Below are 16,859 nucleotides of genomic sequence, written 5' to 3' on the forward strand. Positions count from 1 at the left end.
CGTCATTGATGAAACTAATATCGACAACATAGCGGGGTCAACGGAGAGACTAATGATCCCTGTGTACGAATGTCTTCGATCCCTGTGTAGGGAAAATAAACCCTACGCTATGATTTCACATAGGTAGCACCAATGTTAGTTAGCACATGGAAACTGCATTAGCACAATCAACATCTGATGAGTTGAGAAATCCGACAGCGGTTATTAGAGATTAACAACTTGCATCTTTAACAAAGCTCAAAGTCGGATCATGGAAGAAGCAGAAAAGCTGAGTCCAACCTATTCGGATGACAGGCATTGATCAACATAGAGAGGTTGAGCATGACTGTATATCAGTCGATAGGGAAAGTAATATCAAGCTTGGTTTAGTGAAGCAAATTTGAGGACTATTAATGCACGAATAAGGACGCATGTCTGTTGTGCTTGAATCGGAGGAATACCGAATGAAGTCGATATTACCTTAGTCCTTCAATTCTGGGCGCATCGGAGCGCATCGGAAGGGTATTACCCCGTGTCTATAGATTGGGTTGCTAGGCCAAATACAGAATCAGCTGGTCAATCGCCCCTCCAGAAGCACTCACAAACGTCAGGAACTTGCCATTAATTGACCATGCACCGTTCGGTTTCAGTGCCGTCAATTTCTAGTTTTAGTCATGTGAGTAGATTTTTCAAGGAAGAAGCATTGATTGCAGATACGAAAGAATTCCACAATTGTAACGGTATCCAATGTAGCAGGGAATAACTATAGAAGCTTGGAGAATCAACCGTAGGCTGATCTTTCTCTCAAAACACCTTCCTTTGATCTTCTATAGTTCGTATATGAATGATATGGTTCCCTAACTTTACTACTCTGATTCTACAAGAGATAAAACCCTAATACTATCAAACTGAAGTGCAAGCTATTATACAAAGGATGTATCTTGTATATAGAGGATATCTTTGTAAACAGTCCCTAGGCGGTTCACTGCAAACGGTTCTAAGTGCTTTACTATTCTAGCAGCCAATTAATAGACCTTCCTCTCTGCAAGCAACTGTAGATAATGGGACTGTTAATGACGCTTCTCAAACCAGATGATACGGCGTGATACTGATAGTCAGCAATAACCTTTTTAATACAAGATGCGCCATTATAAATATCCCATCCCCCGAAACATAGTCTAGTAGATATTTATCCTATATATGCAGTGGCAGAGATTATGCCAAGTAAAGGTTTTGGTCACAACATGCTTTGTAGCGGCTTCTATCAATAGTGGGAAGGCCTCAGATCCAGGAGCTAGTGAAACATCTTGACCTTCAAGGCCTATTCCATTCATGTTCAAGGTCGTTGCAGGTAGCTCGAACACGAGATGCTTCTCGGCACACGAAATTTCTATACTTGCACCGACTAGGCCGTCTTTAAGAGACCGGGCAAGTAGATTCTGAGGGCGAGTGGCCACAGACCTCAGGCAGTTCTATAGAGCTTATAGCAGCAAAGGGTATCGCGCAGGTTCATTTCCGGCTGTTAGGGTTATTGCATGGTGGTCCACAAGCAGATCAAAAGTAGAACAATGCTAAGATAAACTTATTCATGCTTGACATTATTGATTACACTCTTGACAAGTGCGTGCCATATAAATATCGAAGTGTGTTCACGAATATGTTAGATCCTTTCGGGTAGACGACTCAAGTATATGCCAAACACTAGTTGTAGCATTTTCCGGGCGCTATTCGTCGAAATGTCGGAATGCGTTCTGCACAGGAAGAGAACACTCGGTATCTACAAGCTTATCACTTAGCTTCTTGCTTTCTTGGAATTCGCCTAGATCTTTCAATACGCCTACATGCCTGTTCTTCATAACTCTCGTGCTTTGAATCGAAACATTCATGGGTTCATGTGCAGTGCAAAGATTACCTGGATACTACAAAACTTCACTAAATTTTCATTACCATTGATCTAAGCTATAGACTTGGAGCTCCCTGCTCCGTTTTCTAGTTGATTGACAGGTTGGACGTTCGTTTCAGTAAAACCCTTATCGTTTGGTTCGGGCAAGACCCCAAGGCCAGATGTTACTGATAGCTTGCCTGTTACAAGGGAGTCTTCCGATCCGTGGGGATTGTTCTTCGTTCTCTGAGTTTGTAAACCACCTGACATATGGAGGTTCATGCGATTGTCATTAGTCCTTCTGCGCGCTGATGATAGCTCATAGTGCTTCCCATAGCTGCTTGTGTCGTGCTGTGTGTTGCCTAAAATCATGGCACGCAGCGCAGGTAAACAGGACACAATGATGGCGATAGTAGTCTCTACCATAGAGACAGTACAGGTCAGCATTGTTTCATTACGAGAGGAATAGTAGGCTCGAATGACTACGTTTCCATTAGTACGTATGCTAAACAAACGTGAGATGAAGGTGCTTACTGCTGGATATAATGACAAATAAACCGAGCGCAAATACACCAGCGACAGCAAGCTTTTGCTTGGGTTTCATTTGAAGTCTTAGAACCATCGAAATCGGTAGGCACATGATGATGATGTCACTGAATATGTTGACTAAGTGTCCTTCGTTAGCGAGAGTGTGTTACGGATGCGGTACCATCATACATAATATAGTTATCCAGAAGTTTATATTAGATGCCTTTTTATCACATTGATCTATTCAAGTTTAGTTATCGGTGTTGACAAACCCGAGGAGTATGATGACCTACATTTAGGGTCTGTTGACCAGCGTTTATCGTGCGGGTAACATTGGAAGATTATGTCGAAAAAGATGACCAGATATGTGGCTACTAAGCCTCCGAGCGCTATGTTGTAGAGAAGAATCAATTTCGAGCCCGGGAAAGCAAGGCGTTTGTACAGAAGCACGAGAGCAAACTTGACTGCCCATAGAGATGATACATAAAGAATCGATCCGGGAACTATCATCTGCATCAATTCCTTAAAGTGTGCAGGAGTGATTGTCGCCATGTTCCCAAGACCTAGATTCCACATGTGTTGTTGAATGACCAAGTCGCCGATGAGGCAGAGCAATGCCAAAATGATAAGGTAATCCTCGATCGCAAGCCCGCCGAACCGTGTCCATCGCGTGTGCATGCGGAGGCCGACAAACGGCACTGCAGCAATTGTACAAATGTACCAGGAAACCTGCAATTTTGTTCAGCGATAGCCGTGAGGACGAGAATATTCTGTTCTTACCACTTGACCGAGGCCTGAATTTGCCATGATTGTGAACCTTCAAGGTTACGATGGCAACTCAATGCGGTGTTCGGGGTGCAAATCTTCCCATTTGCAGGACAGGGTGGGAAAAGCAGAAGGATTGAGATCAACAACAGGGGTTCTCATGGCGTACATGTGCCAGCTTTACATACCCACCTTATGAGGCTTCTGACAAACCGTTGATCCTTCCAGTCGGTAAGGATGCGAAGATTCGCAACCTCGGTGCTGTCAAGAAATGAACGTTAATAGGTTGAGTGGCGAGGCATAAAGTAAAGTTCAGACCCGTCATGCACCTCACATATTAGCGACTACAAGGTTGAGGGTTCAACACGAGAGACTTAATGCCTTAGCGATACTTCTTGGGTTCCAAAATCCGTACAGTTGCTATTCATTGGTTCGGTCAGATTAGTATATCAACGAATTCAGGGCATCATCGGCCCGACTCCACTCTCGTTCCCACATCACGAAACTATGCAACATATCCGAGTTGTTAGATCTATTAGTTTGACGGGGCTCTCCCGTATTTCGTCTTAGTCAAGTGTAAGGAGCTTTTCTTGTATGGGTTTTATCTGAGGAGGGAATCCCATGCAGGAGAAGACGCGAGAACATGCAATCCTTAAGGCGTCCTGAGTGACCAATGTATAAGATTACCTGGTTTTGCTCTGCTTATCTCAGGAAGAAAGTACTATCATCATCTAACACTCTGTGACGGAAGCACAGTCTACTACTCACGTTCACTAGCTACTATATTTTCTACTATTCAACGACCTCCCTTAAATAACAAAAGAGTCATGTTCGTCTGTGCGCCACAAGCGCAACTGCGCAAAGACACTAGATATGCCATTTTCAGAAAACCTATCAAGCGGCCCTTTTCTCCCTTTTTATTGTGCCGAGCTCTACCGTAGTATCCCCGACATACTCGCCTTTGCCCTTCATGGTCCAGCAATATTCTCGATAGGAGGTCAAAACATTTGGGCCAGGACCCACGTGGCTCCCACGTGATTCTATTGAACTGCTGGCCCGTTTAAAGTGATCATCACCTCTAAATTTCCGTTTCTGCCTGTCACTTTGCATTTTATACATCGCGGCCATGAGACTACTGTATGGGCTGATCAGCGTGAGCATTGGCATTGGCATTGGTGCTGAATGCAGATACATTGTAGCTCCAAGTGGTTCTCCCGCTGCACCCAATGGGCCTCCTGCACCACCCAATGGCCCTCCCGCTTCCCCCAGTGGACCTCCCGTTCCCCCGAGATCGCCTCCTGCTCCTCCAGCCGCAGATTCCAAGTTGAGAGTGACTTTGCCTCAGGCTGTGATAGAAGGCTTCAGAGACACGCATGAAAACTCGGTCTTTCTTGGTATACCATTTGCTGATACAACAGGAGGACAAAACCGGTATGTGTTCATCTGCTCTTGAAAAGCAGTAGACACAATCTGAATCCAGAATTTTTCTCACAAAGAAACAGATGGAAAGCACCTCAGAATGTCCCTAAAGCTCAACCAGGCACCGTGTTCAATGCATCTCAATATGGCCCGACATGTCCTCAGGCTATTAGTGGGACACTGTTCTCCCAGCAAAGCGAGGATTGCCTGAATCTCAACATTTGGGCCCCCTCGTCAGGCTCTAAGCTTCCAGTATTTGTTTACATGTATGGCGGAGCAATGGTCACAGGGTCGAGCAGCAATCCTCAATTCCAGGGAAACAACTTCGCTCGTAAAGGTGTCATTTTTGTCAGCTTCAATACGCGCGAGAGCATATACGCATATCCTAGTTCAGCCGAATTAGCTGGCAACTCTGAGTCTCAAAATTTTGGTATTCTTGATGTCGACAAAGCTTTGGAATGGATTCACGACAATATTGCTGGTAAGCCGTGGCGACTCCAATCCGACAATTTCAAATGTCGTACTATACTCACATTCTACAGCATTTGGTGGAGACCCAAATCATATTGTGTTTGGAGGTCACTCTTCTGGTGCAGTCCAAGTTGACCATTACCTCTGGAATCATCCCAACACGTTCCTTGCCGGTGCTGTACAGATGGCTGCCAATGCCAAGTCGGGACCTGCTGTAGCTCCTACGAACGAGGCACTCGATATCGTAGCAGCGGAGGTCGGATGTCCGACTGGCGTTGGGCAGCTTGCCTGTTTGCGCGAGGTAGACTTCTTAACCTTCCAAACCACAAACTTCAACTCGACATACAACACATGGTTTACCCCGGCAGTCGATGATAAAACACGTTACCGAAATTACGAGTCCCGCTTCGCGGCTGGAAATTATGCATCCCATGTGCCGCTACTTACAGGCAATTCTAACTTGGAGGGCGCGCTTTTCAGCCTTGTCTATGGCGGTATCAATACAGACTTTACAGCATGGCTCAGCACCTTTGAAGCCGATGTCGCACAGATTCCGAAAGATGATCTCGAAGCTGCCTACAATATTTCTGATTTTGCCTCTGTCTCTGCAATGAGCGGTGCCCAATACGGCGATGCCAGGTTTTTCTGCCCTGTGGATTACCTCCAAGACCTGAGAAGCTCTACACAAGATACTTGGACATACCGCTTTTTTGGAAATTACCCTAACGTCTACGGTCTTCCCGTGGACGCACCCACGCACGGCACTGAGATACCTTTCTTCCTGGGTGGCAATGAGTGCTTTGAAGCCATGCAGGGGGTGACACCCGAGCAACAGGCACTCGCTGATTTCCAGAATGATTGGTTTGTCTCGTGGATCAAAAATCCGGCCGCCGGACCTGGTTGGGACAAGGTCACGCCTGAAAAAGGCCCTGTTGGTAAACTCGGTGTGCCCGGAAATGAGCTTGCTATCGAGGTCGGGTCAACAGCAGACTACAACCAGCGATGCCAGTCCGTAAGTCAGCTTCCATACGTGGGCAATCGGTCTAGTCAAACAACAACGCTAACAGCAGTATAGGTGTATAAGCCTCGGCTTCCTGCGTATCCAGTTCTCCAATCTGTCCAGGCGCTGCTGCAAGCAATCCTCTAGCTTTAATAGTCAACATTATATTTGAAAAGATACTCGATAATCCATTGTATATAAAAGAAACAAACACTAGCTAGATACTTATGTGAAAAGAGGTTTCTCTAGTAACTAAAGTGCGCTTCCAACAAGGTGTTGACTCCCGGTAACAAGTGCGTGCATGCCGCCTGCCTTAGCTCCTAGCTTTCTTGCAGAGGCCAAGGCTGACTGGATGTTGGGTTCAAATTGAACACAAGAATCCTTATGGAACTTTTTCCAAGTCTTGGTGAATGCTTCATGCGTAACATCTTCTGATCTAGCAGATATAGCTACATAAAAATGAGCAGACATTTTCAGTGTTCAAAATGAAAGCTGACCAGTTGCTGACTCGATAGCCTCTCTTGGATTGTAAACAGTAAAGATGGCATGATCAATCTGACCGATACCTAGGTCTTTCGCGAGTCGCTCAAGCACGCTTTCGGCATCTCTTTGCTCCGAAACCTGACTAAAAATCAAGATTCGCGGAACTGATGACCTAGACAAGTCAATGAATGGCAACAACGTTTACTGTGGCAAAGTACCTCTGCTCCTGAGAGCTCTCAATGAACCATTGTGCAGCCTTCCTGATACTCATTTCATTATGTGCACCATCTAGAAACCAGGTGAATACTCCTTCACGAACTACTTGAAATCGTCCTGGCCAGGAGAATTGACTTATGCCCTGAGCTATGTCGAAGGGCGATAAGGGCGCAGCTCCTTGGTTGCTCTTTACTTCAAGGAAATGACGGACGGCAGCGAGTGCAACTGAACAATTCGTGCGCTGAACATCTGGTTTCAACTGAAGTGCGTTTGCCGGCAGGGAAGAATCGTTAGTGATGAACTGGACATGAATACTTTTCTCAGATGCTCGGTCCTGAATGACTGCAGCAGCGGGGGGCTCTTGTGGAGATGCGAATGCATGAGATCCGCTCTTGAGAATTCCTGCCTTGTGCCAGGCAATATTCTCGATCGTGGGGCCCAGTTGCTTGACGTGGTCCATTCCGAGCGCAGTAATGACAGTCGCGACAGGATGCTCGATCACGTTGGTCGCGTCATACTCTCCGCCATGATGGGCCTCAATGATGGCCGCTTGGACATCTTCCTTGATAAATGCATGCAATGACACGAGAGCAATGAGCTGGAGATAACGAGGCAGAGTTCGGGAATGGCCCTCACTGGTTGTCAAAGCATCCCACACTTCAAAGAAGTACTTTGCAAAAGGATCTCTTCCAAGAGGTCGAAAATTGATACGGATCCTCTCTTGAGGGTAAATCAGATGTGGCGAAGTGTAAAGGCCAGTCTTCCGTGGAAATCCGTTTCTTTTTCCCGAGACTCGGAGGAAAGACTCAATGAATGCACATGTACTCCCTTTGCCTTTCGTTCCTGCAACATGAATGATGTTGATGCGGTCCACATCGGTAGTCTTCCCTTCGTCAATATCGTCCAAGAGGCTACTTCTGCATACATACTGAGTAGCCCAACTGATGGAGCCATTGTTTCGTCCCCACAATGCTTGGAGTTCCCATGAGATTGGGATTTCCTAACGTATCAGGAATTTGTGTCAAAGTCAACCCGCGGATATCGCTTCCTAGTCTTACGCTGGGCCTTTTCAGACGACGTCGACTTTGGAGGATGCGGATAGCATTCTGCGTTCAGTTAGGAAGTCAAACAGTACGGGAATCATCATCGCGTACCTCATAGCTTCTATCGATCGTTCGTAACTGCATGATTTCATTCATTATCTTAGTAAATACTTCGTCAAGCAATAGCTCGAAAGAGTCATAGACGCCGGGTCGCATTGACAAAATCGCGTGCCACTACGTGATCCCGCTCCAACACTCCATGTTATCCGACTGTGCAGTAATTTCGATTAAATACATCTATCGGCAATAAATAAAGACTTTAGATATAGTCAACGCTCAGAGTTTGCATTTATGACCCTACAAGTGAGCTTAGGGGATATTCAGGAACTTCCGTCAAGATCTCTGTCCAACAAACCAGCAATATCTCACATAAAGGCATAACGTTTTCAAAGGGCCAATCCAATAATCTTAGCTTAAGATTTTGGGGGGAGGTTACCAAGCTTAGGTGGGGTTGTAAAAGCCAACTTGAATAAGCTATAACCAACATATCTCCAAAAAGGTGCCACAGCCTTGATAATTTCGCCATCAACAACACTCAACTTGGTGTCCTACTTGGGTATGTCGTGCTTTGTCTATCGCGGGCAGGCTCCTCATGAAAGAAGAGTCCGGTTTTTCCACCTCTTGCCTAAGCACACACTTGCGCAACTCGTGGGTTCCTGGCAAGCGAGGGCACTGCATATACGCAACACTTGCATTTGTTTAATTAAAATTAAAGCATAGGACATCGACTTGCGCTTATATCTGATGTCTTTGTGGGACAAGTTTGGCATAAAATATGTACAGAGGGTTGGGACGTTGGTCTGGCTCCCTGCTAGTATTGTATGCCCACAACAGTGCATTTGCGAGATGTTTAGACTGTTTACTGGCTACAAGACACTCTTAGATAGCTACTCTAGGTATAGAAGATACTCGAAGCTATCAGGAGGCAAAGTCCGTGTTAACAACACCTGACGAGCGCGTGTTTGCGCATCTATAAATCAAGCTGCTGGCTCAATAATCACCTTTCAATCCCGCGAAATTCGAGAGGAGTCTTGCAAAGGTTTGTGTGAGAGTAGAGTACAATTAATAGTGAAGCGCTATTTTAGTCTTAGAAACAAATGGTTAATCTCGCACACGGAAGTGGCACGGTGAACAGACGTGTGATTGTGAAAGAACGACGCGCGACCCATGTGCATGCACTTGACGAAGGTGTTTGAGATGTTCGAGACACAGATACAGGGTCAACTCGGTTCGCATTTGTGAACATTAATAAATATACCCCGGGACGAAGACTAACATTCATCTCAATTCACCACAACTATCATGCCTTTATTTTACCAAAGCATACTGCTTGTCCGTAAAAAGGACACACAACCAAGCAGTGCACGATATATTCACTACACGAGCAAAGCGCGTGATAGACTTTGTCACTGCTGGAACCCTCATTCTCACGAGCGCTGGTATCCGGTCGATGATACAGAGCTAGAGCGACATTTACACAACTACTTTCAATCTTCGGGAAAAATATCGATCAAGTTGAAGAAGCCACATTATGTGGATCGAGGAAAGAGTCTCGTATGTATTTGTAGGGATGACCGGCATGATCATCTGAAGGAGGTGCGGAATAGGGTCATCCAATATTTGGTCACGCGCTTCTTTGAGACCTGCCCAACAGCTGTCATGTGCAGCCGCGCAGAATGGAGATTGTATCATCAACGATTCGGTCCACCGCAAATAAACATTATTTCAGATCTAGGGACTCGAAACTATGGCTCTTCTCCATGGCACCTTGAAAGGGAGGCACATTTCTTCAACACCGGCCGTACTGCAAATCTTCTACGAAGCACCTCTACAGGTTCGATGCGCGATCCAGGATGCAAGACTAGAATCTACAGGCGTGAATATTTACCATCAGAGGCAATAGTGCGATGTTCGCACAATTGCGACTCAGCACGCTTGCCCCGAAAATCGTCAGAGTCTTGTCCAATCCGATGTCGAATCGTTGAGCCAATGTATCTCTCCGTGGATGGCTTATCCGGGAAGCACCTCGCGCAACGGGAAAACGGAACGATTCTGAATTATTCGAATGAAACCTGCAGCCGACTTGAATGCAAAGCAAAACACTACCAACCCAACCGGCCGAACTTTCCTAGAACGCCTTACGGTCAATCAAGGCCAGATCCATATGAGTCGGCAAATACTCAAGATTCGGTGCACACTTCTGCTACACTACCGGATCTATGTAGTAAATACAGAGGTTCTTCCAGGCCTTCTAATAGAGCCGGATGGTTCCATGCTTGTTGCCATGGATGTGCAGAACCCGCTTTCTGTGATGACTGCGCGTCGAGCAGCCCCAGCACATCGATTACTGCTATGACGTCTCTCACAACACGGCCAAACACTTCTCACCATATCCCGAAACGGACACCAAGGGTGAGGTTTGCTCCTGATCCTTCGACATGGCGAAACAATGAGAACGATGAGCCCAGTTATGCCACAACCTTGCACCAGCCATCTAATTGGAAAAGCCCGACGGTAGAGGCCACCTCAGAAGATGAAACTGCAGATTGCAATTATCACAACTAGAGATATTGGAAGTAGCCACAAATATCATACCAAGGATGCCACATTATACATTTGATATTGAACGTCCTGTTGTTTAGACATCGTTTACATGAACTGAACACATATTCTTTATAAAATTTCAGTAATCATGACAATCAATAATATCAACCCTTGCGTCCAGTTATACATTCACCTAGATTGATCTAGCCGGTTTTTCTTACCTCACCCCTTGCTTTCGGTGATCGAATTCAATTAATGTGTCATTTGTTTTCAGAATTTTAAAGTATAACCTATCACTCCGCCAGTCTCGCGTCTAATATTTATGATGCCCTCATCAGAAAATTCCCCCTTCGGCACATCTTGCATCATATACAATAAATTGGATGGAGCAACAACAATACTATATAGAGTGTGAACTGCTGAAGAAGTCTTTTTCACGTGTGAGCAGACAGGTTCAATGACATGATTGAACACTCAATATCCATATAGTGTTCAGTATGCCTAGTGTTCCATCGATCTGCTGGGCCGGCCATACTACTATTCAACTACTTCCATTACTCTGGACAGCATATTGCATTCCTGCAAATATTTGGCCAGAACATTGTCAAGAACTTTGTAAAGAGAACAGACAGATGAGTAAACGAATCCTACATGTTCAACTTCTTTGAATATAAATGAAAGATAAGATTGGTAAGGCGTCTCGAAGATCGGCTGCAGCACAATAGCAGTCAACTTATGCTTTTCGTCGTCTGCTAGGACAATCGCTCCCTAACGTGTTCTGCTATCATAGAATTAATCACGATGTCGTAGTTCCTGAATATAATAATATGTCTATTTTGACAAACCTTTACTACATGCAGCATCTTCGACAGCCAGCATTGATAGGAATAGATGAAAGCTTGCAATGCTAGCATAATGAATCCGCAATCCAAGTATTGCAGGCACGCACACCGAATTGCTTGTTGGTTCCGGAGTCGAACTTACAATGGAATATCTCTTCGCAGGTCATCATCAGTCATTGTAAGACTTCAAATGAGGCTTTATGCTGAACTATATTGCATGTCATAGATACATAATCCCTACAAGGCGATGCAGTTCTTCGGCCTGGGAAGTGCAAGATGTTCCCATGCCTAGAGTTGCTCCATTATCGTAAGTCGGAACGGAGTAGGCCGGGGTTATGAATAACTAACATCAGCATCAGACGCTTCCAGTCCGATAGGAGTGCTACTAGGCTGGTAATAGGTTAGATTAGATAAGAGGCAGCACCTCGGCTATACTGTAGCTTGATACGTAGGGGACGATGAATACAAGGGGATCAACGGATATTCTATGATAGAATGGAGAGATGTGTCTAGGCCGTTCATGGCTACCCCTTGTACCCCGGTAGTGTCCTTGTAACTAAAGGTCTCGGGATGTGGGTAGTTCGGCAAGTGGAGGAAATCATTCACTATTTATTTCTACGGTGGAAGTAGTTTACACTAGTATAGGTTTATTTTACTTAACGATCTCGATTAAAAAATGGCACCTCTTACATCGTTTCCGAAGTGCCTATTGATTTGCTGCTCAATTTTCAGCCTCTGCTATGCTCAGCTTGTCAAAGGCTCTTGGCCAAACTCTTTCCCCAAGCAACTGGCCACGAGTCGAAGAAGGCCAGGACTGACCCAAGCGGAATACTTGTACCACCACACTATCGTTCATGGACAAAAAGCATGGAATGCCCCAGATACTGAGGATCAGCCGCTCACGTACATTCAAGATCTTGTCTTTGACTCGGCTTACGGGATAAACACTTCAGTTCCTGCCTTGTCACCCAGTTTCGTTGGTCATCAGGATATCACTGAGCTTTACAGCCGTTCCGAGGTAGCATTTCGACTGCCACCTGTAAATAACTATACCGCGTCAGTGATTGGCCCGGACGGATTGTCGTTCAACGACCTGCCTGTGACACTCAGTCTCTACGCGTATGAGACGTTCAGGGCAGTTCAAACGAAATGCACAAAGAAGCCGACGACGCCTTTCCATGCCTTCTTTTGGGCCTTCGGCGCCGCTGCAAATGCCAACACCATAGTATTCAACAATGCTACATTCGCCGATGCAATTGCAAACACCTTACTTGATGCTTTGCCGAGTGGGTCTATCTACAATCTGAGCATACACACGCCGATTGCCGATCTTGATTCCCGGCCTTACTATGGCGGTCTCAATCACCCAACCGTCAACGCGGTCCTGAAGTTCTGGCTTTGCAATGACAACACATCTGTATTCGCATTTCGCAAAGCGCAATTAGGCCTCATTGAGAAGAACAACCAGCTTGGTCTTGATCTTTCCAACACGTTCGTTCAGTTCACACGCCAAACCGTCATTTACGATCGTACAGTTGGGCAGGGGTTTGATCTGCAAAATGCAAAGAATGCGCTGGTGGCCGACAGTGTTAGGGGTGATGTTGTGCTCAATGGACCAGCATTCTGAATTATCATGTTTAGAAGAGAGTAGAGAAAGAAAAGCAAATAGGTTTCTGTTACTTCAATAAATATTGAAAATCTATAACAGAGAGCTAAGAACAAGTCTACTTTTGCAATGCCCACCATGATGGATTTACAAGATATTTGGAGGCGCGCACAGTGATTTCTCTGTTGGTTCTGGATTTGGATTTACGACATGAATATCCCTAGCTCATAAATTGTCATTGTAACGGTTACAATGAGTCTTCATAATGAACTATGTTGCATGTAATAGCTACGCGAAACCTATGAAAAGAAGCGATTATTTGGTCTAGGAAGCCCCAGGTGCTCCCGTAGAGTAGATCCAGTGTAATCAGAACGGAAAAGGCCGCGCTTCTGAAGAACCGGCACCAGACGTTGTGTGACATCATCCAGCCCCTCGGGAACAAATGGAAATACTACAGTGAAACCGTCTGCAGCTTCTTCCACCAACCAACGCTCCAGCTCGTCCGCAATACTGTCGGGGGTTCCTACAAACGCGAGTCCTGAATAGCCGCCATAACGCCCCGCAAGTTGTCTTACTGTCAGGCCCTCATCTCTGGCAAGCCCGATGACTCCTTCTTGACTGGTTTTGCTCGCATTTGTTTCCGGGAGGTTTTCTGGTAGTGGACCATCCGGATCAAACTTTGAAGCATCGGTACCGAGTGCGATTGACAACGAGGCGATGGCGCTATCATAGTGCACAAAGCTGTCGACCCTCAATCGTTTTTCCTTAGCTTCCTGCACAGTATCGCCGACAATAATCAACGCGGCTGGCAAGATTTTGAGATGGTCTCTATTCCGACCTGCCGCTACTGCGCGCCCTTTGATGTCCGCATATAGAGCTTTCCCAGCCGCAATGTCACGTGGTGAACAGAACACTGCTTCTGCTGTCTCAGCAGCCAGCTGCCTCCCAGGATCCGATTGGCCTGCCTGGACTATAACTGGCCAACCTTGAATGGGACGTGCTATGTTCAATGGTCCCTTCACTTTGAGGTTCTCTCCTTTATGATCCAATACATGGAGCTTCTCGGGGTCAAAGTAGGTCCCGCTTTCTCTATCGCGAATAAAGGCGTCATCCGCAAAGCTATCCCATAGTCCTGTTACAACATCGTAGAACTCGCGTGCGCGTTTGTAACGGTCTGCATGCTGCACATGTTCATCGAGGCCAAAATTCTTCGACGATTCTGGATTACCCGTCGTGACGATGTTCCACGCTGCCCTGCCCTCGCTTAGATGATCCAGGGATGCGAATCGACGTGCAATATGATATGGCTCGTCATAGGTTGTTGAGGCTGTCGCAGCCAGACCAATCCTCTCGGTTACTTGCGATAATGCGGAGAGCAACGTAAAGGGCTCAAACGACGTAACTGTGTGACTCCGTTTTAAAGCTTCCAAGGGCATATTGAGAACAGCCAAGTGATCTGCCATAAAGAAAGCATCGAACTTGGCTGCTTCAAGCTTTTGGATGAATGATTTGATATGCTTCAGATTGAAATTTGCGTCGGGATAAGAACCTGGATAACGCCATGCCCCAGTGTGCAAGCTTACCGGCCGCATAAAGGCTGTAAGGTGAAGCTGTCTTTTTTCAGACATTATTTTGATCACTATTGAGAAGATAAGAAGGGAGATAGTTTAAATCGGAATAAACAGAGGTATTGCTAGATTTAAAGCCCAAAGCCTGCTAGTCAGATATGTAATCTTACAAATACTCGCACGCACGACATCTGACCCCTTGAATTGCGCAATTCAAGTTTCCTTATCCAATAATAGCTGCAGCACTTAACTACTGTCAGCAGAGCTTATGTGTGTTCCGGATCCATACTGTATACTATAAATCAGTATTCAGGTAGTTGTCAAAATGAATTAATGTTTCTATTACAATCACGGGGCATTGGCAAGCACATGTTAGAGTTCAACATGTTGCATATTAAATCACTTGTGTCGCAGGCTTTCTTCTACTGAATGCATTCATAATATTGTCTTCGGCCTGTCGACCTCCGCTCTGTATGTTGCCACTGTCGTCCGAATTGGTTACTTTGTTGCAAAAGTATAGGCCCCTCCACCCTTTCACTTCTGTGTATGCTTTTCCACAACCGTTTTCGATAGCTCAACGACTAGCCTAACTCACAAGGTTAAAGTGTGAGCTCATTGAAAATAGCATGAGTGTCTAGTTCTTAGACTTGATTCTCCGTGATACCGGGTTCCGCTGGCATAATACGTGGAGACCATCCCTGAAGGGCATCTGGCGGGAATGTCGTTGGGTCCCACCGCTTCACCCGGACAAACCTTGAAGATGTCAGAGCATAGCTTGGCTTTCTCTTGTACTTAGACATATAGTCTTCCATCATTGCGTCATATGGCTCATCAAGTTGAAATACAATTGCATGCCTTCTTGGAGATACTTCCAGGTACAAGTACCGGGTCAGGTTTTCAATCAGCCATTTCGCATTAGAAGCCAGTCCCGGTTTCGAATTGGCGTATTGGACCTTATGAGACCACATTGCTTGGAGGAAAGTAGGTATACTAGGAATAAATACCTGCTCGCTGCTCCCCAAGGGCTTACCATGGGGAACGGTTGGGAATATGCAATCAGTAGGTTTTGGGCGTATAGCGGGCCCAAACCACCACCCATCCTTACGGGTTATCGCGGGGTGATATTCTTCTTCAATTAGATACTACTGCCACGCGTACACATCTGGTACTTCGATTAATGAGCAGCCGTCTATGTTGATCTGATAAGACTCCTCCGACCAAAGCCGTATATGAGAGATCTGCTCCGCGTCGCAATGAGTACGCTCGAGAACCATGTCAGCATCGAGCAATTGCTCGACTTCGGGATTTTTAGGAGTGAATTGCTCGAGTTCAGGATCCACAGAAAATCTTTGTAGTTCCTGAGCGGTGTTGAAATGTCTCCAGTGGCCGGTGCGTACTATATCAGAGGCGACAGAATGTAGTTGACTATTACGAAGAAGTATGTCGATGATGTTTCTACCGGTGAAGCCTCGGGCTCCCATCCAACGATGAGCGACTTTTCCGACCAGGATTAAGGGGTGGTCGTGTGCTCGAAGTGCTGGGCATATTTCGTCCAGGATGCCACAGCAGCCCATTTCCCGTGGAACAAAATGCAGAGGCGGTTCCCATGGGGATTGAAGCGGAAAATGATCTTTGTTCTTCCCTCCCCAACAGGCGGTTACCTCAGCGAGGTATTCGGGCTGCTCCATGATTTCTTTCGAAGTTGTGAGCAACATGGTTGGTTAGGCAGATCGATTTTTCGATAGGCGATGGCAAAAGTTGCGATAGTTTGTGGGAATGTAAGAGGCTCTACGCAATAATCGCAGTCCTGGTGGAGGATCCATTCTTTGATGGGGATGGCAACGATGTCGTCAGGATCCTGGCTTTTATTGTTTGTCTGGAAAGCGAAACACTGGTACGCTAAGCTCAATAGGGTAGCGTGAGCAACCTGATAACTGGCGTTATTGACCCATGGCACCAAGAATTGAATTTAGGCCGAGTTCTTTGTCGAAGTTTGAGTAATTACTACTCGTTAGATGTTGGGAAATATCACAACCAGAAATCGAACCGCTGTTGGTCAGTGACTCGATTGTGCCGTACCAAGAGAAATATCGTCTGACGTCTGATGAGAAAAGTTCCCAACATAATTCACCAATAATCATATTGCCTTAATTGGTTGGTATAGGCTACGCTCACTCTCCTCTTGAGTCATAAGATGAGCGATTGATGCGGGAACCTACACATACGGAATATCGACTGAAACAGCTCTACCAGAAAGAAAACCAAGCAATGTTTTCGACATGAAGGATAGGTATACACATATCTAGTGTCGTTGAAACATCCGTCCCTGGACAGGTGCATCTTGTATAATCGTTCAAATGGTGCGGGCGGCCTGAAGTCCCGCAATTTTCCGGGAGAATTAAGCTGACAGTGAGCCAACTGGTGGCAAGATTCAGCTGTCAACAGTAGCGCTG

The 16,859-nt window shown here is 45.9% G+C and overlaps 7 protein-coding genes across 7 annotated transcripts; 3 read left to right on the forward strand and 4 right to left on the reverse strand.

The window, feature by feature from the left end:
- Positions 1-1,906: 1,906 nt before the first annotated feature.
- On the reverse strand, positions 1,907-3,427 carry BU24DRAFT_360743 (uncharacterized protein). The gene is made up of 5 exons (XM_033524123.1): positions 3,170-3,427; positions 2,683-3,118; positions 2,579-2,629; positions 2,396-2,527; positions 1,907-2,343 (listed from the first exon to the last, which is right to left on the reverse strand). Exons 1-5 carry the CDS (start codon positions 3,194-3,196, stop codon positions 1,934-1,936), a joined length of 1,056 nt encoding a protein of 351 aa, XP_033388679.1. The 5' UTR covers positions 3,197-3,427; the 3' UTR covers positions 1,907-1,933.
- Positions 3,428-4,266: 839 nt separating this feature from the next.
- BU24DRAFT_360745 (acetylcholinesterase precursor) lies at positions 4,267-6,276 on the forward strand. Its single transcript, XM_033524124.1, has 4 exons — positions 4,267-4,585; positions 4,657-5,054; positions 5,116-6,056; positions 6,120-6,276. Exons 1-4 carry the CDS (start codon positions 4,281-4,283, stop codon positions 6,189-6,191), a joined length of 1,716 nt encoding a protein of 571 aa, XP_033388680.1. The 5' UTR covers positions 4,267-4,280; the 3' UTR covers positions 6,192-6,276.
- Positions 6,277-6,296: 20 nt separating this feature from the next.
- On the reverse strand, positions 6,297-7,930 carry BU24DRAFT_469135 (folylpolyglutamate synthase; the record flags this gene model as incomplete). The annotated part of the gene is made up of 5 exons (XM_033532588.1): positions 6,297-6,493; positions 6,542-6,699; positions 6,746-7,626; positions 7,673-7,849; positions 7,898-7,930. The coding sequence occupies 5 exons, from the start codon at positions 7,928-7,930 to the stop codon at positions 6,297-6,299; spliced, it is 1,446 nt and encodes a 481-aa protein (XP_033388681.1).
- Positions 7,931-9,148: 1,218 nt separating this feature from the next.
- Positions 9,149-10,411, forward strand: BU24DRAFT_403463 (uncharacterized protein; the record flags this gene model as incomplete). Its single annotated transcript, XM_033525568.1, has 1 exon — positions 9,149-10,411. One exon carries the CDS (start codon positions 9,149-9,151, stop codon positions 10,409-10,411), a length of 1,263 nt encoding a protein of 420 aa, XP_033388682.1.
- A 1,105-nt stretch (positions 10,412-11,516) lies between these two features.
- Positions 11,517-12,859, forward strand: BU24DRAFT_469138 (uncharacterized protein; the record flags this gene model as incomplete). Its single annotated transcript, XM_033532589.1, has 3 exons — positions 11,517-11,539; positions 11,965-12,777; positions 12,820-12,859. The coding sequence occupies 3 exons, from the start codon at positions 11,517-11,519 to the stop codon at positions 12,857-12,859; spliced, it is 876 nt and encodes a 291-aa protein (XP_033388683.1).
- Positions 12,860-12,981: 122 nt separating this feature from the next.
- Positions 12,982-14,498, reverse strand: BU24DRAFT_416056 (alkanesulfonate monooxygenase). The gene has a single exon (XM_033526353.1). It carries the CDS (start codon positions 14,464-14,466, stop codon positions 13,138-13,140), a length of 1,329 nt encoding a protein of 442 aa, XP_033388684.1. The 5' UTR covers positions 14,467-14,498; the 3' UTR covers positions 12,982-13,137.
- Positions 14,499-14,786: 288 nt separating this feature from the next.
- On the reverse strand, positions 14,787-16,121 carry BU24DRAFT_445598 (uncharacterized protein; the record flags this gene model as incomplete). Its single annotated transcript, XM_033530716.1, has 2 exons — positions 14,787-15,396; positions 15,565-16,121. The coding sequence occupies 2 exons, from the start codon at positions 16,119-16,121 to the stop codon at positions 15,048-15,050; spliced, it is 906 nt and encodes a 301-aa protein (XP_033388685.1). The 3' UTR covers positions 14,787-15,047.
- Positions 16,122-16,859: the final 738 nt, after the last annotated feature.

This window comes from Aaosphaeria arxii (genome assembly GCF_010015735.1).
Source record: "Aaosphaeria arxii CBS 175.79 unplaced genomic scaffold BU24scaffold_1, whole genome shotgun sequence".
Lineage (NCBI taxonomy): Eukaryota > Fungi > Ascomycota > Dothideomycetes > Pleosporales > Aaosphaeria > Aaosphaeria arxii.